We start from the raw sequence: 27,564 nt of genomic DNA, 5'->3' as shown, positions 1-27,564 counted from the left end.
CCAAAGGAAAAACATCCAGCAGCTTTAGCCCTTTGAAACATGGCCATGAACCTAAGCTGACAAATAGGAAGAGCAATTAATCAAGTACACAGAAGCAGAAAGAGTCCCTGAATAGCTGAGCTGCCACCAGTTCCAAGCACTCTTGGTGCCCTTCCCCAGCGAACATGGCAGAATGATTGAAAATGTTTATGACACAAAGACAACCCTAGATATGGCTGCTGCAGCCAAGGAAGGAGACAGGAAAGCCTTCTTCCTGTCTCGGGTCAGTCAACAAGAAGTTAGGTGCTGGCAGAGAAGGGTATTTACGACAAGTTTGAGACTCAGGTTTACATTCCAGCAATTTACATTCTCTTAGGTTGTTCCATGTAAAATTGTCATTTTTATCAGTGAAGTCACCATTTTATAGGTAGTATCACCATTTTTATATATTCATTCTACAGTTAGATAAGCAAAACAGTTGCATATTAAACAATAACAGAGTATAAAACAGCATCGACTTCTATATTGAATTACATGATGTAGAAGTAAGTTATATGATGCACAAGAGATCCGGGATGGCTAAAATAGCCAAAGATGGCTTTCCAGATCAAGCCAGAATAGATGAATCATGAAACCTAGGTGAAATTTAAATATGTGTTAAGAAAATAAGTGAAACTCCAGAGAGAGCAAATGACATGGTGCAGGCACAGGAGCAAGTCTAAGCTCACTCTGCACAGGGAAACACTCACAACAGAAGATACAGAGTAAGAAAAAGAAAATAAATAAATAAATTTGAGTAGATGGTGTTGATCAGCTTACACTTGCACACCGAGCAAAAAGTAAGCTCCATTTTTGTCTAGTTCACTCTTGTAGAAAGTATCTGAGACATAATAGCTCAATGTAACTTTATGAAATGAGTGAATAAAAAGATTTATTAATGATAAAATAAGAATTCACCAAAGATTTGAGGGAAGAGAGGATTATGATGAAGGTGATGTCTAGCATATGCTAAATGGGTCAAAAGAAAAAGGCTGGCGTCCAGAAATAAAACTAGAGAATTATTTTACTAATCTAGGCAGGGATGGTAAAAAAGAGACTTATAAAAAAGACATTTAAAAGAAAATCAGCTTGAGCCTTGAAAATTTGTGCTAAGAAGCTAGTCACAAAATAAAAGTCACATGCTATATGATTTCATTTACATGAAATGTATGTGGCAGATAAATCTATAGAGACATAAAATAGATCATTCTTTATCTTGGCTTGGGGGACCACGTGGGGCAAGGTGGGGGTTAGAGGATGGAGAGCAATGCTAATGGGTATAGGGTTTGGGGGGAGAGTTGATGAAATGTTCTTAAGTTAATTGTAATTTTTATACAACCCTGAATAAACTAATAGCTATTTAAGTGTAGACTTTAAATAGGTGTGTGAATTATATCTCAATAAAGCTGTTATTATAAAAGAGATAATGAATAAATATGGTGAGTGACAAGATGTATACATTTAAATGGATAAAATAAGCCACACTTGATAGACTCCATAATTTCCAATTTGTTTCTCATTGAAAGAACAAAATGTCCAGTAACATAATTATTACTTAATATTGTTTTAGGTGTGTTGGATAATGAAATAGGACATGAAACATGAACAAGAGGTGGATCAAATTATTACTTTCAGAAAACCCAAACAAATCACCTAAAAATTATTAGCATTCATGAGAATTCAGATGTACACAAGTGTCATTGTATTCTAGTATTTCATCAATAGTTAATAAAAAATACAAAAGTTGAACATTGAAATAAATAAATAATAAAATGCAAGTGGCTTATTTAAGGGGAAAAACTTTAAACAATAAGTGCAGATTTAATAAAAGGAAGCTATGGATCAGGTTATTTGGTAATGTTTTTAAATTTTTGTAAAAACTTATTAAGAAGTCTCTAGATAGGAATTAATATCTATTGCTGCAGTGTAAATTGGGTGAAATATTTCAAAAGACTTCAAATGTTCTTGTCCTTTGTCCCAAGGAAATCTTCTAGATAGAGAAAAAGCTTTACATGTATTATGTCCAATATTCTCCTTAGTTTCTAGATGGTAATACTCATGTCCTCATTATTATCTCTTACTTTCAAACAACCTTTACTTGCCTATTTTCCAGACCATCCTAATGTTTTGTCCTAAATGGACTGCAGTTTGTTAATGTCTCTCTTTTTATTTTTTTTTTTAAAGATTTATTCATTTATGCACACAGGAGCTGGGGCACAGTCCAAAGATGCAGAGGGTGAGAAGATCCACCAGAGACAGAGTGGGGAGCAGAACAGGCAGACTGACAGAAATATACTGCTGAGGGGAGCAGCGGGTGAGACAGGAGAGGTCTGTCTCCCCATGTGGGTTTCTCCCTGGCCGGCCGGGGATCGAACTCATGCTGCAGAGGCTGCAGATTGCTTTATAGTACAGTGCTTGACCCCTTGCGCCACCAGGGAGGCCCGATGCCTCTCTCTCTTTTTTTTTTTAAAGATTATTTTTATGTAAGAATTGGGATACAGGCCAGAGATGCAGGGGGTGAGAGCATTCACCAGAGGCAGAGCGGGGAACAGAACAGGCAGATGGACTGAAGTACACTGCTGAGGGGATCAGTGGGCGAGACAGGAGAGGTCTGTCCCACCATGTGGGTTTCTCCCTGGCCGGCCAGGAATCGAACTCGTGCTGCAGTGGCTGCAGATTGCTTCATAGGTTGCGTCTTAACCCCTGCACCACCAGGGAGGCCCCAATGCCTCTCTTTTTAAATGTATCATTAATCTTGGTTGCTCAAGGAAGAGTAATATAAGTAAAATCAAATTCAGCTGAAGTATTGTTACTACAGTAACCCTATGACACATTGGAAAGTGTTTTCTGGTCAGTGAGTTTTTGATTTGGTTATTTCTTAGAAAGTATGTATCATGTGTTGGTATTAGGAGTACACTTTACTAGGGTTTATTGGACTTAATGGTCCTTGAGAAAACAGAAATTAAAGTAGGTCTATTTATGACTTTCTGAAAGTAATAGAGAGGAGAGTAAGTTAACGAATAATGGAAATTGTGCTTGCTTGACTAAAAAAAAAAAAAAAAGCCTGCATAATATCTACCCCCTTTAAGAATAGTCCATTCTTATAGAAAGCCCAATTTTTCTGTTCACCGACTACATCTTAGCAACAATAGTACATATTTTTTTAATGCAAAAACAAACTATATACAAAGTAAGAGACTTGCTTTTCCAACTTGTTCTCTTCCCTAGAGTTTTGGTTTGCTTGTTTGTTTTTTAATAACATTGATTTACAAAACTATATGATTTAAGGGAAATAAGTTCACATCGCTTCAGATCTCTGTTATCACACCACACCCACTACCAAAATACCCATAGTCCTCACCAGGACCAATGTCCCCCATCCCTTTGTCCCCATTCCCACTCTCCCACTGCAGTAGCTTCAGCTCTCCAGTTAATATCTATAGGGTCTGATTTGGTTTAGTTTTGTAAGTTCCTTTGTTTTCTCTATATTCTACATAAGTGAAATCATCCAGTGTTTGTTTTTATCCTTCTAACTTATTTCACTTACCATAATTCCCTCCAGTTCCATCCATGTTCTCAGAAATGGCAGTATGGCATCTCTTTTTTTTTTAGAGCTGAGTAGTATTCCACTCATCTGCTTCTGGGTACTTAGGTTGTTTCTATAATTTAGCTACTGTAAATAGTGCTGCAATGAACATAGAATTCATGCATCACTTAGAATTAGTGTTTTTGCATTCTTTGGATAAATACCAAGGAGTGGAATTGTTGGCTCATACTGTGGAACTATTTTTAATATTTTGAGGAAACTCTATATTGTTTTCCATAGGAGCCGGGCCAGTCTGCTTTCCCAACAAGAGTGTACACAGGTTATTTTTTCTCCACCCTCTTGCCATCATTTATTGTTTCTGTTTTTTTGGATATGGGCCATTCTCACAGGTGCAAGGTGATATCTCATTGTGGCTTTGATTTGCATTTCCCTGACGATAAGTGATGATGAACATTTTTTCGTGTGCCTGTGGCCATCTGTATGTCTTCTTTGGAGAATTGTTTAACTCTTCTGCCCATTTCGTGATTGGATTGTTTTTTTATTCTGTGAGTTCTGTGTGGTTCTTGGATATTAACCCTTTGTCAGATATATGATGTGCAAATATTTCCTCTCATTTGGCAGGATATCTTTTTATTTTAATGGTAATTTCTTTCACTGCACAAAAGCCTTTTAGTTTGATGTAGTCATTCCCATTTGTTTATTTTTGCTTATGTTTTCCTTGCCATTGGAGATAAGTCCCCAAAGACATCACTGCAGTCAGTGCCGTGGAGTATTTTCTCTGTGTTTTTGCCTATGAATTTTATGGTTTCTGGTCTCATGTCCAAGTATTTAAACCACGTTGAGTTAATTTTTTAATATGATGTACAAAGTGGTCTAGTTTCACTTTTTTAAGCAGTTTTTTCTTTCTTTTTTGTTAAAGATTTATTTATTTATGCATACAAGAACTGGGGTACAGGCCAGAGGTGTGGTGGGTGAGAGGCTTCACCAGAGACAGCGTGGGGAACAGAACAGGCAGACTGACTGAAATACACTGCTGAGGGGAGCAGTGGGCAAGACAGGAGAGGTCTGCTGCACCATGTGGGTAGCTCCCTGGCTGGCCAGGGATTGAACTCACGCTGCAGAGGCTGCGGACAACTACACAGTGCTATGTTTAACCCCTTGCACCACCAGGGAGGCCCTAGCTTCACTTTTAAAACACTCATGAGATTGTTTCACAATAAGAAAACCACCTCAGTTTTCATCTCTACTGTTACATTTAGCTCCTTTTTTAGCAAAATAGATCATTACCTTCCTTGTAGTCTTTTATTTTTGTTTCATCAGTCTCTAGTATTTACTCATGTTGGTACTGGCATTAATCATACTGGCATTCTCTCTGGGTATAACTTATTCTATTTCCCTCAGATATCATTTGTATGTAAAATTGACATTTCCACTGTGTATTAATTTGAAAGTATCCAACTATTTCCAAATATAATTTTTTTCGTATTCTATCAAAATCAGCATGTAGAGGAATGTGTTCATAAGGGAGAGAGCAGCAGATTTTATCTTGTCAGGGTATGAACTGCTGATGTCTTTGAGGCACATGCAATGTTGGTTAAGCATGGAGGGGTCGGACCGACCACAAGTCCCAACCTTAGGCATGTGTATGGGCCTGCAGGTAACTGTGGGGGAGGGCAGGCAGATGCATTCAGTAGGGGTGTGGGGTCCCCTATCACCGGAGAGGTGATGCCTTCATGGGAGGGAGCGATCCCTCCTTGGAGTCAGGCTCATCATCATGAAGTCAGGCCTCATTTTGCTGTATATAATGATTCTCTAAAAGAAGCCAAACATATGGATTTTTATGTGAAATTTCCCAATTATTAAATTGGCTCATTTTTTAAACACTAAGAGATTTAAAAAAAAAATGTTCAGACTGGATATGGCCCTTGAGTTGCCAAATTGCAGCTTCTTTATGTTATTATACTTACCAGAAGCAAAAGAACCTGCTTTTCTCCATATCTTTTATGTTCTTGGAGGAGATGGTGAAAAAAACTACCCCATTAACACTCCAGAGAAAAGGTATTACTGAATGTGTAATATAAAATTTTACATTTTATTTGCCCAGTATGTTTCCAGGTTACTTTGGGGAATCCACCATACTCCTCTATACCACAGCAAAACTATCAAGTTGGTCTATGAGAGTAGAGTTCTCCATTTGCTGGTCCTTAGTCCCCTTATACCATGTGAAGAAAAAGGAATAAAAAAAGTTTCAATATCTTCATTTTTCCAACCTCCAGTGGTTTAAGCCAGAGAGTTCTTTTGGAACCAAAATACCATGTCTTTTCTTTCTCAGTATTGCTGAGAAATTATAATTAGAGGTTTTCCTGTTGTGTGAAGGAAAGGAATTCCAGTCCTTCTGCGTCTGCAAGACTTCTGTTCTCAATGAATTGACTTCCCTGGCCCATTTCTCTTTCCGCAGGTGATAGAGGGGAAGCTGGCTCCATTCTTGGGCAAGGTCATTAAATTTGCCACCTCACACGTGTACAGCTGCAGTCTTTGTAGCCAGAAGGGGTTCATCTGTGAAATCTGTAACAATGGAGAGATTCTCTACCCTTTTGAGGATATTTCAACAAGCAGGTACAGAATATCTTGTCTTTTAAAAGTATGCCTGAATATGTCCTATGTCGTTCTATTTGGCCAGATCAGACCAAGTTTTAGTCAAGTCCTGTCTCTCTTTGTCCTGGATCTGATTTTCCTTCTTCTCGGAGAACACTTTTACCCCTTGGTTTCCTTTATTTGTTTCCTACTCTTCACAACCTTTATCGAGAATGAGATTACAGTGTTGTAAAGAAACATCACCTCGCTCTCCCTTTTTAGGTGACAAGGAGTGTTCAGATTCTTGTTTTGAAGGCAGATCGGGGAGGAAGGATGCTCAAACCATTTCAGGTTCAAGTGATAGGGAATGGGAAGCTGCAATCTCAGAGAACAGGCCTAAACTGAACCGACAGCGAGGAATAAAAGTAGAGGACGCTGGTGAATAACTGTCTGGCTAACCACACGCTTCTCTCCACAGATGCACTGCAGTATAGTGATGAAAGTTTTAGGACCCAAAGGAGAGAAAAGTGGGGGTTTATGTGGGATTATTTTTCTGACCAAAGTAGTATTTGGGTATCATCACATTCATTGATTGATGGATGATTTTTGTTCCCCCAACTTGAGAACAGGATTTTCACTATAGCTTTACTTGAATCACAAAATGATACATATCACTTTTCCTTTCATCCCCAAAGCATAATAGGAATATACGCTGTGTGTATGCGTACTGGCTTCTTTGGGCATGAATGTCATGGCTCATTTCCCACCCTGCAGGGCTCACTTACATGTGGTTCAGAACAGAAGGTAAGGCATGTAGCCAGGGAAAGTTGAAGCATGTAGGGTAGAGCTAAGCCATTAAGAGTTGACTCAGCCCTTCAGGCCTCTTCTTATACCCAGAGACTATTTGTAAATATTCAGGAACTTGGGTTGGCCACACACAGAGAAAGACAGACACATAGACACATAGTGTCAGTCTCTGTCTCTGTCTGTCTCTAACATGTGTGTTCTCCTTCTCTCTCTCTCTCTCTCTCTCTCTCTTCACCCCCCACCCCGTTTCCGAGCAACAGGTACTTAACTCATAGCCTAGAGATTATATACTTCTTAAAAAATGTGCACCAGATAAAAATTTGTACGAATTTCCTAACAACAGTATTTGTCGTAGCCCCAAAGTGAAAATAACATAAATGACCATCAGCTGATGAATGTATGAGACAATGTGGTATATCCACACAATGGAATATTATTCAGTCCTGAAAGGCATAAATATACTGCAGTGTAGATGGACCTTGAAAACATTATGCTAGATGAAGAACCCAGATTTAAAAAAAAAAAAAAGGCCGCATGTTTAATGTTCTCTTTATATGAAATGTCCTAAATAGGTAAATCCATAGAGACAAAGCCTATTAGGTGGTTACCTGGTGCCTTGAGTAAGGGGAAAATAGATTAACTACTGGTGGGTAGAGAGTCTTCTAAGGGGTAATGAAATGTTCTGAAATTCCATTGTGGTGATGTTTACACAGTCTCGTGAGTACACTAGAAAACAGTGAATTGTATACTTTACAGGGTGATATTTATGGTATGTGAATGATATCACTGTAAAAAAGTTTGTTAAAGACATTGAAATTATATTTTTCAATGCTTCCAACTGAATAATAAATCATATGCTAGGCCACAAAACAAGTTTCAATAAATTTTTAAGGACTGAACACATACCATGTATGCTCTTTGGTACATGGAATTAAGATCCCCAGTAAAAGAAAAAAACAGGAGAAACCCCAAAATATTTGGAAATTAAACAATACTCTCTAAAACTCATGGGTCAAAGAAAAAAACAGTAACAAGAAATTTTTAAATATTTCAAAATGAAATACAATATTTTAAAATGTACACAATACAACTAATGTTTAAAGTGTAGATAGCTATAAATCCAATATCAGAAAAGAAAAAGGCCTCAAATGAATAACCTAAAATTTCCCCCTTAAACTAGATACTGAAAAGCAAAAAAACCCAGAGCAAACAGATGGAAGGAAATAAAGATTGGAGCAGATATTGATGAAATAGCGAACAGCAAAACAATAAATCAATGAGACCACAAATCGGTTCTTTGTCAAGATCAACAAAATTAACAAACCTTTAACTAGACTGACCAAGAAATTAAGAAGGCAGATACAAATTACCAAAACAAGGAGTGAAAATGGTATAGCAATTGAAAGAATTATATAGAGATACTGTAAACAACTTCATGTCAACAAGGTAGACAATTTAGATGTAATGAACACATTCATAGAAAGACAAATCAACAAAACTATCTCAAGAAGAAATAGAAATATGAATAGGCCCATTTACTAATTCAAAGAAATTGAATTAGTAATTTTTAAATCTTCCCATAAAGAAGTCAAATGACTACACCAGTGAATATTATTGAATCTCTTAAAAACACCAATGCTTCATAAAAGGGCATTACTTAATGATAAAGAGTGAGGTTTCCAAAGAGATAGAGGGAAAAACTAAAGAACAGTAACAGAAAAAACCCAAATCCACTATTTTATAAATAAATATATGTACCCACTCTTTATATCTATATATAACCATATATGCATAGCACATAATATATAATTACATGTATACATTAATATAATTAGAAACTTCAACACCCTATCAAGTCACTGACAGATCCAGCAGGCAAAAAATCAGTAAATGTATATTGTTAAACTGAAAGCACTTTCAATCAATTGGCTTTAGTTGAGATCTATGTCAATTCCTATTTTTCATCCAACGATTGAATATACATTTTTCTCAAGCTCACACAGAACATTTACCAATAGATACCACATTCTAGACCATAAAATGTATCTAAACAAATTTAATAGATAGAAATGCAAAGTATGCTCTCAGGCCATAGTGAAATTAAACTAGAAATCAATAGCAGAGACATACCGGGAAAATTCTAAAGTATTTGGCAATTAAATATACTTCTAAATAACTCATATCCACACAGAAACCTGCACAGGATGTCTATAAGCAACTCTATTGAAAATCACCAAAAATTGAAACCAGGACAACAAGGATGTCCTTCCACAGGTGGTGTATCCACACAATGAGTAGCATTTTCCAATAAAAGAAATGCACTATGAAGCCCAAAAGGGCATGCAGGAATCTTACATGCATATTACTACGTGAAAGAAACCAATCTGAAAAGGCTACATATTATATAACTACAACTATATGACATTCTTTTATTTTTTTAAGATTTATTTTTATTTATGTATGCATACAAGAACTGGGGTATAGACCAGAGGTGCGGGTGGTGTGTGTGAGAGGATTTACCAGTGACAGAGTGGGGAGCAGAACAGGTGGATTGAATGAAATATACTGCTGAAGGGCAATATGAAGCATAATTAGAATTAATATAGACAGTGAATTAATTACTTCTAAAATTAAAAAAAAATACCACCAAAAAAAAAAAAAAAGAAATACACTGCTGAGGGGAGCAGCGGGTGAGACAGGAGAGGTCTGCTGCATCATGTTGGGTCAGCTCCCTGGCCGGGGACCAAACTCATGCTGCAGTGGCTGCTGATATCTTGATAGTGCTGAGACTTAACTCCTGTGCCACCAGGGAGGTCTCAACTATATGAAATTCTGACAAAGGAAAAACTAGAGAAAGTAAAAAATAAATAAATAAGTGATTACCAGGGGTAGATGGGATGAGTAGACAAAGCACACCAGATTGTTAGCACAGTGATATTGTACTATATGATTCTGTAACAGAGTAGATTTGTCAGAACTCACAGATCTGTATACAACACCACATGAACCTTAATTTAAACTGTGGATTTTAGTTAATAATAACATGTCAATGTTGGTTAATTAATTGTAACAAATGTACCATGCAAATGCAAGATGTTGATAATAGGAAACACTGAGAAGACAGTAATAATGGGAACTCAGTAGTACCTGCTCATTTTTTCTGTAAGTCTAAAACTGTTCTGAAAAATAAAGTCTGTTAAAGTAGAACAATTCATCCAACTCAACAGTTTACTGTCAGATCAAAGCTGAACAGTAGTAATTAACTTTATTAAATTAATTTTAGATTTACAGAAAAACAGTGAAGACAATACAGATAGTGTCTTTTTGTTCCAGTATACCACCTTGCATTAGGCTGTCTCATCTCCCGAGGCTGTGTTAATTTCTCTTGGCTGTGACAGTTGCTTAGATTTTGTTTTTATGGCCTTGACAGTTTTGAAGAGTACTGGTCAATAGTTTGCGGAAACCCTCTATTGGGATATAACTGTTGTTGTTTTTCTCTTAACTAAACCTCTCATAATTACACTGGGTTTTCTGGGTTTGTGAAGGAAGACCATGGAGGTAAGGTCCCATTCTCAGCACATTATATTACAGGGTATCCTACCAACAGGCTTTCCCCTGCAGTGTGTGTGTTAGATTTCTCCACCGCGAAGTTACTTTTCTTGTATTAGAATGTGCTAGGTTTCAACATGTCTGTCTGATAAGGGCTATCTATGGGACAGTGGTCAGCTCATTCTGGCTTTCTTTTACTTAGTAATTGTTATGCAGAAGGAAAGTTCATGAATATGTAATTTAAAAATATAGCCTGAGCATTAATTTTTAGAATACCATCTGGCAGCCATGGAGAATGTGCTGGATTGTAGGGGAATGGTGCTGATATTTACTAGTACTAGTGCCAGCAATTTACATATCTCATCATTTAATTTTTATGCCAGTCCTCTGAGGAAATATTGTGACCTCCAATTTAATTATGCAGAAACCTAGGTTCAGAGAAGGCAATTAACTTGGCCCAAGAGATAAGGACAAAACATGAACCCAAATATATCTGACTCTACAATCCATGCTTTCTTCATTATATTTTGCTGTTTATTCTGTACCTGTGGTCATCAAATGTTTTTTGCAGCATACCCCCCCAAAAAAATTGAAAAATTTATGTACCTCATCATTAGCAAATCCCCCAAAATAATAACTCTAAATTTAATTTTGAACTCTCCCTTTATTTGATATCCTGGAAGTTTTTACACTTCAAGTTGTGCTGTGGTGAGGGAGGATGTGTCTTTCTTTTGTAAAATGGCCAAAGGGCTGTTGGGGCAGGAAGGAGACACAGCAGAGCTTGCATCTCTCTACATGCTTCGCAGGGCGCAGGACGGGCTGGCCAAACAGTGGGTGTGGGAGCTGAAGCTGTGCCTTCATCCGGCTTCCCAGGCACACCCCATTGTGTTGCACTGGGATACACTGCAGAAGATAATGCTGACAATTTTATCATGAGATAGTCTTTCTTCTTAAACACAAATAAATGTAGTTCTACCTCTCTGTCTAACCTAATTGGTTACCTCCTCTAACCTAAATGGAAAAACACTAATATCCAAATTTTAAATACAGTAGGAAGATCCAGAACTGTAAGACTGCTTTACTTAAGCCTAATCCAACATTTACCCTCCTAGAGGACTAAAACAAAAACACACAGCTTTGGGAGAGAGTAACAGTCTGTTAAAACAATGATAAAATTCCACATCCTAAAGAAATAAAAATGACAAAGCATGCCTTCCTTGACTGAGAATAAGAAATAAGGGCTCTAACTTTTCAGAATTACAAATAGGAAGATTAGACTGATAATGTTCTGACTTACAGGAAAACTTCTATAAAAGCAAAAGTCATATAAATCCACAAAATGATCCCAGACTTAGATTTTTTAAAAAAAAATCCTTAAATTGTCTCTTATCCAGCTTGCTTTCTGACACTGCTGCATAGCCCTAATCTTCTCTCCTTATTAAGAACATAATGCTGCTTAGAAGACCATCCCACCTCACACATTGCTGTGAAGATGCCATTCCTGAATCTTGAAATGCTTCCATATCCCAAGTACATAAACACTTCATCTTAAAAACACTCAACATGCATTTTAACATGGGACTGACAAAATACACCATCTACCATGAATCAGGCCCATCTTTTCTGTCTGATCCATTTGGCTCTGCTGATTTTTTTCATGTGACATACAAATCTTCCCCACAGCCTTTCCAATATGGAAAGCATTGCTCTTGAAGACCTTATGACCCCTATACCACTGGGGTTGGATTTAGATATAGGGTGTACTGTAAGAAAATTATACTGAATATTGAATTTGGTGTCTTCCATATAGTAGGCATTCCATAAACATTGTTTGGCCCCCAAGCAGATGTGCATTCATTAAGAACACTGACAAGGCTTTTTAAAGAACTGATTAGTTAAGAGAATTTAAAATACTTGCACTGGGGCCTCCATGGTGGCACAAGCCGCAGCTTCTGCAACACAAGTTCAATCCCCAGCTGGGGAGCAACCCATATGGCGCAGTAGACTCTCCTGACTTGCCCACTGCTCCCCTCAGCTGTGTATTTCAGTCAGTCTGCCTGTTCTGTTCCCCACTCTGTCTCTGGTGAATCCTCTCACCCCCGTCAACTCTGGCCTGTACCCCAGCTCTTGTATGCATAAATAAATAAATCTTTAAAAAAATAAATAAAATACTTGTACTAAGTGAAATAAATCAGTGACAGAAAGACAAACCCTGTATGATCTTATTTATATATGGAATATAAAAAAACTGAACTCAGATACAGAGAACAATTTGTTGGCTGCCAGAGGCTGGGGAGGGGAGCCGTGGGCTGCAGCGCTGAGCAAAATAGGTGAAGGTTTTCAAAAGGTACCAACTTCCAGTTATTAGATAACTCAGTTTTGAGAATGTAATTACAGCATGGTGACTAAAGATAACAATGCTGTATTATATGTTTGAAAGTTTCTAAGAGATCAGATCTTTTTAAAGATCTGAGGTGAGGTGATGGCTGTTAACTCAACTTACTGGTAATTATTTCACAATAGGTACATATATGAAATCATCGTGTTATCGTCCTAAAACTGTTACACGTTAATTATCTCTCTTCAGTTATCCATGTCAATTACATTATATATAAAGATTGCAAAGGGGAACATAGTCCTTAGGAAGCTAGAGGTCAGAGTACCAGTCAGAAGTAACACAGCAGTGTTATATAGAAGGTTGAAAACTGACCTAGGGTTGAAGTATTTCCCTGATGTGAGTCAACAGTGTTAACTTGCCCTCGGGAAGGAATCCTAGGAGGTGTTCCTCCCATATTAAGGGGCGTCTGCTGCTCAGCAGTCACTCTTTTGAAAGAGTTACTTGTCTTTTTAAAGGGGGTTCAGAAAGCTTTACTTGCCAGTTTTCCTTCACATATGGTTGTTCACCACTCCCTCCCCTCTACCAAGAAATAAAGATTGTTCTCAGGACCTTGAACTTATCAACACCAAACTCTACCCAGTGGAGTCAACATACTCAGACACCATATCCAATCTGCACACATTAATGTTTTTTAAAGATTTATTTATTTATACAAGAGCTGGGGAACAGGCCAGATTCGCAGGAGGGTGAGAGGATTCACCAGAGACAGAGCGGGGAACAGAACAGGCAGATTGACAAAATACACTGCTGAGGGGAGCAGCAGGCGCAACAGGAGAGGTCTGCTGTGCCATGTGGGACCCTCGCCGGCCAGCCGGGATCGAACCGGGATTGAACCAGCGCCGCAGAGGATGTGGACAGCCTCACAGCGTGCGCTCAACCATCTGTGCCACCAAGGGAGGCCTCAATCTGCACACATTTAAAGAGCATTTTTTTTACATCTGTTTATTCAGAAAGAACACTAGCCTCATCCAAAAGTCCAGGTAAGTCGGTTTCTAACAAGACTTACCCTCTTTTTCATTTTAAAAATCTATTTTGTCAGGTTAGCTCACAAAAAAGGGGCGTCCCAAAGAACTTAGTTCAAGCTCCATTGCTTCATCCATCTGGCCAAGCTCCAGAAATGTCCAGTTTGTGCTGAGGAACATGGAGACGCCTCCCAACACATCTGACCTTTTGAATTGGTCTTTGTCATTTTGCATTTTGTTGTAATCCCTACCACCCCGCCCCTGAGGACCTGGACTTGTTGGGGCATGGACTTCAGCCTTTGCCTTGGCACTTTCTGCTCTTCATTGAGCTTCATGTAGGCTTGATACTTCGAATTGCCAATGGCAGTCAAATCTGGTGGTTTGTGTAAGAGAAAGAAAGTGCTTTATTATAAAGTATAGAATTACTTCTTCACATAGAAGATGCTGAGATGCACAGTTTTGCTCAGCACAACTTAAGCAGCTGGCCCATTAAGAGCTATGTTTTCTGTTGCCCTAGTTCCCTTTGATTTGTCCATGTGAGCATGGGGCATAAAGAAGGTTCCACAGAGAATACATGTGGCTAGAGCCTTGCCTAAAGTTGTCACTTCTTTATGTGCCTGGAAAATCATCAGACTCCAGATTTGCCAGCAACTTTTCAAAGACTCTTCCATTTTTCTGGGAAGCCAGTTAGAGTTTGTTATTTTTTGAAATAGAGTTTCATGTTTAGACAGGAAGGTTTTCTGCCGAGGTGGGGGGAGTCAAATAAAACTCCTGAAGAGAAGAACTGCCCAGAAGCTGGTCTTTCCCTGTGGCTTCCTATTTGTTCAGCCTTTGTTTTTTGTGAGTCCTTGCACAAACAGACTGAATACCTGGATTATGCCCTCATCTGGACTCAAATACACATACATTACATACCCTTTTCTCACTAATCAGCCTGACACATTCCTTTGTTGGTAAATGGTTCCAAAACAAACACTGTCAGTGCACCTAATTAGCAGGTTTGTGGGCTGCGCTTGGCAGTCCTGCTACATCCTGTTCAACAATGGGGAACAACAGCCCTGGCTTGGTCGGGCAGCGGGGAGGGGAGGCGCTTCCCCGGTGTATATACGCTTTTTTAATGATATTTCCTTTCTGTGGCTTTTCTTGGGAAGCAGCCACTCAGTGAGTGTTGTAATGAGGTGTGGGATCCTTGAAACAGCTAGAGGAAACTGGGACTCCTCTTCCTAGGTACCTCTGCTGAGCAACCATTTGTTACTCTCTGCTTTTTGTTCTTTTCTCTTTTTGATACCGACGAGGAACATATTGAGGGATTTTCTCCATGATCCCTTCACAGTGATCATCAGGAACAGGATTCCTGGCTGGGGTTCTAGAATCATAAACTATCAGCGATGGAAGAGACGATGGAGACCATGTCGGCATTTTAGGGGGTGGGAAGGCTACCCCCTAAAGAAGCAAGGTGGTGACTTGCACAAACTGGAATTCCACTCTTCTATATGACTGCCCGTTCTTAAATGTATTTATTGTGTCCATAAAAGTTCTCCTTGATAAAGAAAAAACTCTAGCACAATGCTAGTTTTTTGGCTTTTAAACTTTGGTGAAAGAGTAACTTGGTAAATAACAGTTCACCTTGGCCTGGTGGCTCCTATATTCAGATGTCCAAATGTTTCAGAATGCCTGCTGGCACAGAGGAGACTTTTGTGAAATCCTCAGGGCTGACCTGACCACATATGCCATTCCCTTGATAAATACGGTACATTTATAAATACAACCCTAGCAGCTTGAGGCCGAGACTATTTTTTGAGGCCATTGGCCATGTGAATAGATGACTTGTCATCTCCACCTAGACACACTTCTGACCAAGCTTCTAGTCAGGTGCCTGACTCATAGTGTGGTAACTATCTTATCTGTAAGCATTTCAGACAACCTAATTTTTTTGTTGGTGGAAGGGAGAAAAAAAATTCATCATTGTTTAACTCATAGTTTAACTTTCTAACTATAAAATTAACTCATCATCATTATAGAAAATGTTAAAAATACACAAATATAAAGAAAAAATTTCCAATACCTCTATATGTATATGTGTTTTTTAATAAAATTAAGGTCATATTGAATACCTAATTTTATATCCAGCTTTTTTATCACATATACAAACCACATTTAATCTATAAACTTTTATTGATGGGTAAATTTAATTGGTTTTAAAATTATTAAGGCCTATTTAATAAAGAGGCAGGTTCGTCCACAGAAAGATTACTCCACTAGAAATACAAAAGTCTAAATACAGTTCCTGACTCTGCCACTAATTTGCTGTTTGACCTTCCATAAGTCACCCCCACCTACAGACACAGGGCACTGTTTTAAGCTCCTGATGAGGACAGAAAATTTACTTCAACTTCATGGCTTAGCATTTTGTTAGTCTGTTTGCTAGTCTGTCAGGATGTTTTCAGTGAAGTTGACTGTTTTGATACAGTTTACCCAAAAGGCTTAAAATGTAAATTTAAATTGTGATTCAATCCACCATTATGAAAGATTGTAAAGCCCCATGAGAAAATGGATTTTTCTGTTTTGCTTACCGCTTCATTCACTGCATCGTAAACAGTACATAGTAAATACTCAGTATATAATTCATGAATGAATAGAGTCTGCTTTATTTTTGTTCTTTCAAACTTAAATTTGTTAGCATATTTTACTTTAAATAGATTTTAAACTAATTTCAGGGAAATTGTCTATTTAAATGTAGGCATTACCAAAATATGGGACTTTATTGGGTGACAGCTAGCCTCCTACATATGTTAGGGACAGATGTGTTTTACTGGCCCAATGGAAGCTTTAATGTCAAAAATATGAGCTTTGCTAAGCTGTTCCAATAATTTAATTTTCAAAACATCTTTTAGGTCATTTTTTAGTGTGTGGTTTTTTTCCTTCCCCATGGGACTGTAAATAAGTAACCTGAATACACAATAGAGAAGAGAAAGAGTATTTACCTTTCTATATAAAAAAATGTTGACTTTTCAGACTGAGCAGTATGTTCTGAAATGAACTGTTTTATTCCTTAGAATTACAAAAGGTACAATAGAGTGTTGATTTTGTCAGTATATTTATGATATTCTGAGACTTTTCTCATCCAACTATGGGAGTATAGATAGTAATGTCTTGTTAAAGTTGTCTTTAAAAAAGTCTTTTTGTTTTTATCTCAATACCTAAAGTACATAATCCTATCTTTATTAAACCTCTTCCATATAGTCACTTTGTGCTGCATCAGGAAACATCTGCATATGCTATCTATAGCTGCCATTAATAATCAACTGTGCAGTTACTGGTGCTTTCAAAGTACTTAAAATAGAGTTCAAGACGTGGTCCATAGGTGTTCACACGCTGCACAAAAGTTTCTATTAATATTTTCACTGGGGCCTTCCAGGTGGTACAAGGGATTAAGTCTCAGCACTATGAAGCTATCAGCAGCCACTACAGCCACAAGTTCAATCCTGGCCGGAGGTGACCCACATGGCGCAACAGACCTCTCCTGTCTCACCCACCGCTCCCCTCAGCAGTGTATTTCAGTCAGTCTGCCTTTTCTGATCCCCACTCTGTCTAGGGTGAATCTACTCAGCCCCCATACCTCTGGCCTATACTCAGCTCGTGTATACATACATACATACAAACATACTCAGCTCATGTATACATACATACATACATACATAAATCTTTAAAAAAATATTTGCACTGAATGATTTCAGAGTTTGAAACCTTTGTAGAGTGGGGGATGAGGAGAACTTAGCAGCCACCACCCTGTTACTCCCACCTCTGCAACATATAGCCTTCCCCAGCCATCGTCACCCCTAACATCCCCTGTGGAAATCAGCACTGCACCCAACACCCCATTCACAGCTAGGGAAACTCATACAGCTGAAACCCAGTGTGGTTCTCTCTCTGCTGCTCCCCGTTGTCAGAGCAGTGGCCTGAAAAGAAAGTGGCCTCCAGCCAGCCTGGAGGGTGACGACTACTGCCCACCCTTACCTGGTGACTGCTGCTAGGTGGGGGTGGGGGGGGTGAGGGGGCAGGCGGGAGCAGACGCAGGGAGGTCCTTACAAATTAATGGACAAATTTTATAAACTTATGAAGATAAATCAGGGAAAGACATTATTTTGAAAGTAGTAATTCATGTGAGAAACAGAAACATGGACCTGTCTTTCATGAAGCCAATAACATAATAGACTGACTTGCAGGTAATGAACCAGTCGCTGTTTCAAAGACTACACTGGAAACTTTGGAAGCCACTAACTTGAACTGATATAACTGAAAAGTGGAGTTTGACCTTGAATGTTGGGGGATGGTGGAAAGAAAACATAAAAGACTTAAGTAGAAAGCAGCCTCCATCAATGACTGCAAAGGAAAATTTCAAAATTGAGAATAAAAAAAGACAGATTTTCCTAGGCAAGTGGGGAAAACAGGGGAGGGGCTGTGAGTGAGCAGGGAGAGGTGGGATGGGGTAAGGGTAGGTAGTGAGGTTTGAGGTAACCTGAGGAGAAGCATGGATTTTCTGGAAAATCATAAAATAGACACGAGACTAGAAATTTAGTAACAGAAATGATGTGAGTTTGTTAAAGTGAGGAAGATGACTTTCCCTTCCTTAGGCTTCCACAAGATCATACTTCAGATACACAGAGGCAATACTTACATAGTACCTAAGAGCAGTACTGAACCCTTCTGTCCCCAGAAGTTTCTTAGTTCAGTTTTTCCTCACTGAGGGATCTAAAGAGCTTGCCTAGGCCATCACCAAGAAACAATGAAAGAGAAAAGGCTTAGTTTTGAGTTAGCAGAGCATGTTGCTAACCAGAACCAAGCTGAAGGCTCCTATTGGCCTCCCCCAGGGAGCGACTATGTTTTAAATTCTCCCTTTGAGAGTTTTCTTTGTTGATATACTAGCATCTAAACTTCTCCACCCTATTATGAACGTACATGAAATGTTTTCAGTGACTTACATATATCTTCCATGTCTACTTACTACTTCTGTATCTGTACAAAGCAAAACTATTTTTATTACTCTGATTATCGGTTCTATCAAACTTTTACTAATATGCAGAGTGGAAATAAAAGTTCCAAGTAATGCTCTCACTGAATGAAAGGACTGTTAAACATATATTGTTTGTCTTCTTCCTGTTAGGGGTAAAAGATGTCCTGAGCTAATTCCATACAGGCCCTGTAACATTCCCTCATTTAATGCTATCTATACCAGGTCTTAAGCATTATTGCAATGTTTTTCCAAGATAATATATGCATGGTTCATGCAAAGTAGGATATTTTTAATTATTAAATGTTTATGCATTATTAAACAATATAATCACATTTCTTAATTTTATCAACATGTAAATAATCAGTCTATATTAGTTTAACCCACCTAAGTTGTATAATACCTTTATCACCATATAAAGATGAACAAGAATCTATGATGTTCATCAAATATCTGAAGCAAGGATTAGTCCTTGACCCCCAAAGATGCATCTCATTTTAAATAAATCTTATAAATAAAACCATAACATGAATTTTTAAAATAAGTTGATGGTATGCATACCTATTTTTTTTCTTATTTAAGATAAAGATATGCAGTGGTGGGCCTCCCCTAGTGGCTCAGCGTTTGAGCGCTGGGCTGCGAGGCTGCCCGCAGCCTCTGCAGTGCTGGTTCGATCCCACATGGCATGACAGACCTCTCCTGCCCACCCGCTGCTCCCCTCAGCAGTGTATTTCCTCAGTCTGCCTGTTCTGTTCCCCACTCTGGCTCTGGTGAATTCTCTCACCCTCCCGCACTTCTGACTGTACCCAGTGCTTGTATAAGTAAATAAATAAATCTTTTTAAAAAAAAAAAGATATGCAGTGGTTAACTTCCCCAATATAGCTTGTATAAGATTTGACCTCTATAAAGTTGTTTATATGAAGGGAGACTCTTTTTACCAAATACAAAAATTTACTGTAAAACAGTATTAGTGCTGGCACACACAGATCAATGGAACAGAATCTCAAAAAGCACAGAAAAGGACCCAATTTATATAAGAATTTAATACATCATAAAGGCAGCATAGCAAATCAGTGGGAAAAAAATGGATCATCTCATAGAAGGAACTGGGAACCAGAACAGCTATTTGGAGAAACAAAAACAATGCCAGATTTTACCATAGCCTTTATATCAACTTATATTCCAAATGAATCAAATATAACAATGTAAAAAAAAAAATTAAGCCCATAAAGTACTAGAAGAAAAGATGGGTGAATATTTTTATAATCTTAAAATGAGAAAAACCTTTCTAAACTTGGTACAAACACAGATGCAAAATGCTTTTTAAATTCATAAAAAATGCTAATTGCTTAAAATTCCACAAAGATAAAGGTAAACAGGAAACTTAGAGAAATATTTTCAACACATATGATTAAGTATTAATTTCTTGAATATAAAAAAAATCTGTAGAGTCAGTAAGTCAATAGCCAGTAAGTCAATAGCAAATAGATGAAGAACATCAACATATTTACTGAAAAAATATGCAAATGGCCAATATACACATAAACAACCTCCTATACTTGTAATTAAAGAAAAACATGAGGTTCTTACCTGTTAGCCATGAAAAAAAATATATGTAAAGTCCTATTATATAAGACCATTAATTAATATTACTTCCCATTTTCATTTTGCAAAGTCCACTATTTTTGTTTTAAATATTTAGAACAGCCCTATCTGATATATTGGATAGCCTTGCTATGTTTGGAAATGACTGGTCCTAGAATAGAGGTTCTCAAACTTTCGTGTTCATCACAATTCTCTGTAGGGCTTGTTAAAACACAGATTTCTAGGCTCTACCCTAGAGTTTATAATTCAGTAATTCTGGAGTGGGAACCTATAATGTGCATTTCTAACAAATCCACTGGTGATGCTGATTTGGCTGGTGCAGGGACGTACTTTGAGAACCATTGGAATAGACCAGATTGAACATTAGAAAATTATGCAACACCTCTTGCTAAGAAAATTGTATTGGTGAGAGGAGCATGTGAGGAGGGGCTAGTCTAAAGTAGACAAAAGCTTTGGGTCTTGTATTTGAATGCCTTTCTCATTGAAAATTTCCATTTATAATTTATTCCTAAGCAACTAATCATACTACTCATAAAATTAGATATGGTTTATCTTCTGAACTTGGCTGCATTTTTCTAGTGTGCCCATGCTTGAAAATTTCTTTTATTGTGGCTGCCTTCAATGTCTTAGTACTTTGACAAGTTGAAATGTAATACCTTAAATAGAAGTAAATCCCATTTCAAGTCTTAGGTACATACCATCCTTATAAACTGCATTTCTTTTAAAGAGGCTTACTTCACAATCTTGACAGTTACAATTTTCAGTTTTACTATAAAAAGTAGAATGGTGAATTGGTGGAAGTCCACATAGAAACCAAGATTTTTTAAAAATCTTCACTAGCCTAATAATATTCTCATTCATTGCCTTTGTTAGAAATGTAGCAAAACATTTCTAAACATCTCTTAGGCACTTAGGTGTTTTGAACTCCTTTAGACATTTTTACAGAAAGTCATTGCTCTTATTTACAGTTCTCTATGACTATAATTATAATATATTCTAGCTTGTCTCAAAATTGTAAAAAAAATTTGCATCTTCCTACAGCTCATTTGCTTCCTTTACTATTAACAAGATTTTCCTAAAGATATTCCCAAGAAGAGATGGACAACTTTTGTTGATAATTATATTAACTGCCAGATGAACCATTGAAAAAAAACTTGAAGTGTCAGAAATATCCATTTTCCCTGTCCCCAAAAAACTATCTCATTTAGGTCAAATCTATCATGATTCGCTACACATAGAGTATTATGAGACTTTCCTTCACCATCCACAAACTAGCAAGAAGCACTGATTAAGCATTTGTATTAAAGATAATAGTAATTTACTGTCCCCAGTAGGGCAGCACAATTAACAAATGAATCAATTAACCCTTGTTTACATTCTATTTCAAAGCCAACATTTTAAGTAAAGCTTTTGTCAAAGCTATTAACTGAGCTTGGTTTACAAACTAAAAGTGCAAGACCTGTGAAAGCCAAATGCTTTGTGAGCTGCCATCAGGGAAAAGCCCTTCCTTAATTAACTCTGGGGATTAAAAGATAAATAAAAAGATGATGGCAGGACATACCCATTGTCCTTCCCAGCTCTGAGTCCTGGCAGGTATCTCAGGATATGCTGAATAACTTAAAGGACCACGTGGCTTGTTACGGTAAAGACTGCCAGATTTCAAGTCAGAACACTGAAACAAGTCCAAAGTCGCTACTTCTTACCAGTGTTGGACCAAATAACCACCATTTATTTCATTCTATTGTTTCATTTTATTGATATTTTAATCTATTGACTGACTGACTAGTCAAAAATGGAAAGATAAATAATACCTAGTGCAAAGAGATATTGTATGACAAATTATGTAAAAATAGGGGCAAAAAGCCAGCCAGACAATTGTTGTCTCATGTAAATGTCTAATTTTTTAATGTCTAATTTTGATCTTACTGTATTCACATTTACCATTCAGAACTATTGAAATTGCTTCACAAACTAGCGCATGCCTGCCTAAATCTGCCAGACATTTGGCCGAAAGAGCTGAATCTTTTCCAGTCTCATACTATTCCAATCAAACCATATGGATCTTTTTTAGCCCCACCTCCTTCCCTACCCTCAACCAAAAAAAAAAAAAAAAAAAAATCACAATGAACAATCCCAAATGTGTATAGTCCATTTCCGGCTCTGCAAGAAGCCACTAGGGTTTTGAAATCCATTGTTTCCAAAGCCTTTCTTTCTTCCTCCCCATCCCACCTGCTTCTCCTGGGGCAGAACTGAAGGAAATCTGGAGACTGTGGAGAGAGTGCGAATTTCTGGTAATCCTGACACACGTCTTGACTGTGAAACTTGGGACTGTCCCCAGCCATTAGCACCAACCATAACCAATTTCTTACTGAAACTGCGTGCTAGTCTGTCTTTATTTTAACCCTCCCATCTCCCACCAAAGAATAGATGTATTACAGCGTATCATTTGTTTAAATCATATTTAATTCATTTTACCTTAGAATGTTTAGTAGCACCATCTGTGTATTCTTCCAAACAGCAGACAACACTCAGGCACACACCGTACGTGAAGTTGGCTGATTTCCTATTTAAGTGAATTATAAGTTGTTTGCTTATATTCGTTTACTTACACAATAACAGAAGAAAACACCAACCCAGAACATTAAAATAACCAAACCCCAATAACTACCTCCCTTAGCTAAGAGATTTAAATAATCGTCTTGGTTTCTTGGAAAAACCAATAATAGCTAGTGGCCCTATGGGGCGCCTTACATAGTAACCGTGCACAAAACCACACTTGCATGCCTGATAGCAGGCACTTATTTCTGCACCCCACCCTCTTCGTTGTGGGCTCTGCAGAGTGGAAATCAGCCAGAGTGCTCCCCTGCTCCGTGGGCCTGTCCTTTCACTTGTTGGAGATCCAACCAAACTCTAGCCTGAATCTCAATCCCAGTGAAATATCTGAGGTCATTGCCTGAGCCAAAAATAAAAATGCAGAAGAACCCAACATGAACAGAGCAGAAGCATTTCAGTGACCCCCAACTTGGGGCAGGGCCCTTTAGCAGTTTCCTGTGACCTCCCTGTGTGCAGCTGGAACTGGAAGGCCGTGGACAAAGCCATCAAGCCTGTCTCTAATTGGTCTCACATCATCAGCATTCCAGAACAGGAAACTGTCTGCAGCCAGGAATTCTTGCTTCTTTGCCATATTTCAGAAGCAAACCTTTCCCCCCTGCACATATTTAGCTCTTAGTTTGTAGCAGGTTCGCTTTCACAGCCTAAAGAGAACATGAACATGGTGTTTGTTCCCATCTCTTGGCAATTGACTGTTAGATTTCTACATGATGAACTTCGGCCCCGCTTGCATGGGTCAGAAAGGGTGATTTTTATGAAAAGGCTGTTCACAGAGTCTCACTCCATGGTGCCTTTACTAAGACATAAAGTGAGATTTGTGTTGTCCCCCAAATGGTAGAGATGGTCCCCTGTCCCTGTCCCAGGGCACACGCATAATGAAAGGCATTGCTCCCAAGAGCTTCCACAGAAGCAGGACGAGGGCCTCCTTCCTCATCCATATCCTGTGGGGTGGCCAGTGCTGATGTGCGCCTGGCTCGCTCCAGTGCAGCTGTCCCGGTGGTTACAACACAAACACACTTCCACATATGGTAGTGAGTGACTGCTGCTTCTAGCCAGTCCCCGCCCCCCAAAAGAAAACATTTAACATTTCTGCATTTTCTCTTGGGGACAGGGGCTGCCGGTGAGGGTGGAAGAAAGCCTAGAAAGCAATCCTTAAAGCTTAATTGAAATTTGATGAGATAGGGACAGAGTCAGCACCTTTTGGTCAAAACCCTGATGGCTAGGACGAGTTTAGATGAGCTATTTCCTTGCTTGAGTAATCCGTGCAAATAAGTAAAATGTACAGCAATGCTTCTCACTTCAAAGCTTATCTCATTCGGTCCCAGCATGGCATTTTGAGACTTTGTAAGGAGGGGTCAGGTCAGCAAGGGAACATCCCCACTCACTCACCCACAGACCTATCACAAGAAAATTTGGAGAGAGGAAGGTCAAACCCAAAGTAGCTTTATTCCCCACCACCGCCCCGCCCCAAGCAAAAGCTGCAAGTTTGAAGGCACTTCTGATACCCTCTAATCCAACCTCCTTTTTCACTTGTCTGGAGAGCAGGGTTCAGAGATGAAGGACTTGCCAAGATCCAGGGATACTAGGCCAACAAGGTCAAGAACTGAGCTTTACTGAAAAGCTATCTCCGCTGGATTTAGTAGCTCTGTGGAAAGTTTACTAGTCCCTTTTTCATTGTAGACGTTCCTGAAACCTCCTTCACATTCCATAAAAGTGATATATTTTATGAAGCAAATACAGAAGTTCTTTGTTTTGATTTGCTAGAGGACCTCGCTAGTACATAAAGAAGCAAAGAATACCACAAAGAAACAGCCCAGAGGTTTGTGGCCAAAGATCAAATAAATACAACCAAGAGCCAACCACCAAGATAGTTTTGGGTAGGAATGAAAACTCAGAGTGAATTGATAAAAAGTTGCAGGTTACTCAGCAATATACAGAATTGTGTCATGGGTATAGGCCTCTTAAAGGAGGTTATGCTAGTGAGTTTCAGTTATTATCACCAAGTGATATATTAAAAATATGTATGGTGAAGAGATTTGAATAAGTTTACTCTGCTTATAGGTTGGTAATAGTATAAGCCAGCAGGTGACACTTGCAAGTTCAGTTGTGGCACTATTTAAGGGATGCCTTCTCCAGGTGGATTAGTCAGGGGATTTCAACTGGGATGATCTCCACCAACCCCCAGGAAACATTTGGGCATTTGGGTGTCTGGAGACACTGTTGGTTGTCACAGCTGGGGGTGGAAGTTGTTGCTAGCATCCAGTGGGTGCAGGATGGAGATACCTGCTGAACACCCTACAACAAAGGTCTGCCCAGCTCTGAATGTCCGTAGAGTTGAGGCTGATCTCCCTGGATTAAGTGAAGGAATAGATGTTTTCAAGAGAAACCTGGAAAACCCACTGAGTGCCTCTGGACCTTCTCTAGGACACTAGAGATGAGGCACTTAAGGTCTTTGTTTTCTGTGGTGCACAATGACAGCCCAAAAGCTACAAAACTGTTGAGTCCTGGCACTGAGTGTCTCTGAAGGTGCTGGAACCCCAGCACTCAGGAACCCCAAAGGGATATTCTCTTTTATTATCTGCTGTAATTTTCTGCACAGATGATTACATTGGTAGATTTGCTTTATATAAAAAACCTGTTCCTAAAAAGTTTTGTCTGTTAAGTCATATTTTTGATACAGTTGGGAAAGTCAGTTTACACTAAGAAGCCAGTGTATTTTTTTTATAGTGAAAGGCTTTTTTTTTTTTTTTAAAGATTTACTTATTTATGCATACAAGAACTGGGGTATGGGCCAGAGGCGTGGAGGGTGAGAGGATTCACCAGAGACAGAGTGGAGAACAGAACAGGCAAATCGACTGAAATATACTGCTGAGGGGAGCAGTGGGCAAGACAGGAGAGGTCTGCTGTGTCACGTGGGTCTCCTCCCTGGCCGAGGATCGAACTTGTGCTGCAGTGGCTGTGGATAGCTTCATAGGCTGTGTCCTAACTCCTTGCATCACCAGGGAGGCCCCATGAAAGGCTTTTCAAATAAAATCCTCTACTCAAAGAGGGGCACACCTGTGTATTACATTTTTTTTAATAAATATTTTTCCTGCACATTACATTGTTATGATAGAGCTCCCTAAACTTTATGCAGGAGAACAGTTTCTTCTCCTCCTTTCTTTTCCTGTCTTTATTCTTTTCCTTTAAAGAGAAAATCAGAGGAGGAAGGGGAATTAACAATAGATTCTCTGAATTTGGGAAGGTCATTGATCAGTCTGTTCCATTATACAGTTCAAAAGATGCCTGCTGGGTTACAAATTGTTAGAAAGTAGGACTTGGTTCTATTTTGAAATCATTAATTTTTTTATCTCAGACTTTTTTTCTTCAGTTACTGACCTTTGGCTAGAAAGAGCAGGTGTACACGGTCCCTCCGTCACCCCATGGCTGTTTGTTGTGCCAGAAATGCCCGATAAGACTCAACCTCTTCACTCCTGGGGGTTGGTATCAACAGAGATAAGGGAGTGGCACTGAAGGAACCCAGCAGTTTTCTCCTTATCAATCACTGCCCTGGGGCAACATCCCTAGGTGTATAAATCACTGACTAACTCACGGGGCAGAGGGGGCAGGAAGGAAGAAATGTACTCGATAAAACCACCATTAGTGTCACTTCAGTGATGGGGGTTACAGAGGTGTGACCCTGCAGGGACAAAGCCACTGCCACTGGGGAGGAGCCAGCCCAGACAAGAGGCACTGGGAGACCTAGATCTCACCTTCATCCCCCCAGAACCAGGGAAATACTAGAAAGGACCCTTCCATGTCCTCTGCTTCGACCAGGGTGGCACCAATGTCAAAGAGGCAGGCACCGGAGTCACTGCGAGAAGTGCTCCTAAGAGTACGTGCTGTTTGCACAGTCCTGCCACGTGCATTCACCGTGTTCGCCTCACAGCACCCTGGGAGCAGAAAGCAGGTCACAGTCAGCTAAATTTTATAAATAAGGAAACCAGAGCACCAAGAAAGTAAATAACTTGTCCAAGATCACTGAGCTGCAAGAAAGATTAGTGATGTGAACACAAGTATTCTGACCCCAGCCCTGTTCCCCTCCACCGTGGTGCATGGCTGACCCCCAAGCCAGCAGCTCTGTGCTCAGGAATAGCCCTGCCAGGCTGTCGGGGGTCCTGGGTTCTAGTCACAGCTCTGTCTCCAACTCACTGTGTCCTCATGAGACAGTCATTAGCCCTCTTGGAATCTCGGGGTTTGATCAAGACGTCTTCAGGTAACATGAGGGGCTTGCTCAAGACGTCTTCCGGTCACCATGGTGACATCAGAGAAGTCAGGTTGAAATGAAGACTCACTGCAAGGCGATCGCTTCCAGGGAGAAAGTAGTCTTAGGTGTGTTATACGCACTTCCCACCCTTTAGGAACTGTGCTTAAATGCTGCGTCCCTCGGCTCATTGGAGCCTCACAGCATCTCGCTGAGGTGTGTCATGGAAACTCCACTTAG

The 27,564-nt window shown here is 39.1% G+C and overlaps 1 protein-coding gene across 1 annotated transcript in view; it reads left to right on the top strand.

Moving 5' to 3' along the window:
- Positions 1-27,564, top strand: part of PLEKHM3 (pleckstrin homology domain containing M3) — a gene marked incomplete at both ends in the record, with an annotated part of 158,793 nt that overhangs the window by 128,980 nt on the left and 2,249 nt on the right. Inside the window, one exon of the mRNA XM_084249105.1 lies at positions 6,024-6,181. Within this exon, the coding sequence (XP_084105231.1) occupies positions 6,024-6,181 (158 nt within the window). The remainder of the gene's footprint in view (positions 1-6,023; positions 6,182-27,564) is intronic.

Source organism: Talpa europaea (genome assembly GCF_964194135.1).
Source record: "Talpa europaea genome assembly, chromosome: 1".
NCBI lineage: Eukaryota > Metazoa > Chordata > Mammalia > Eulipotyphla > Talpidae > Talpa > Talpa europaea.
This window is presented reverse-complemented; position numbering and strand designations above follow the sequence as displayed.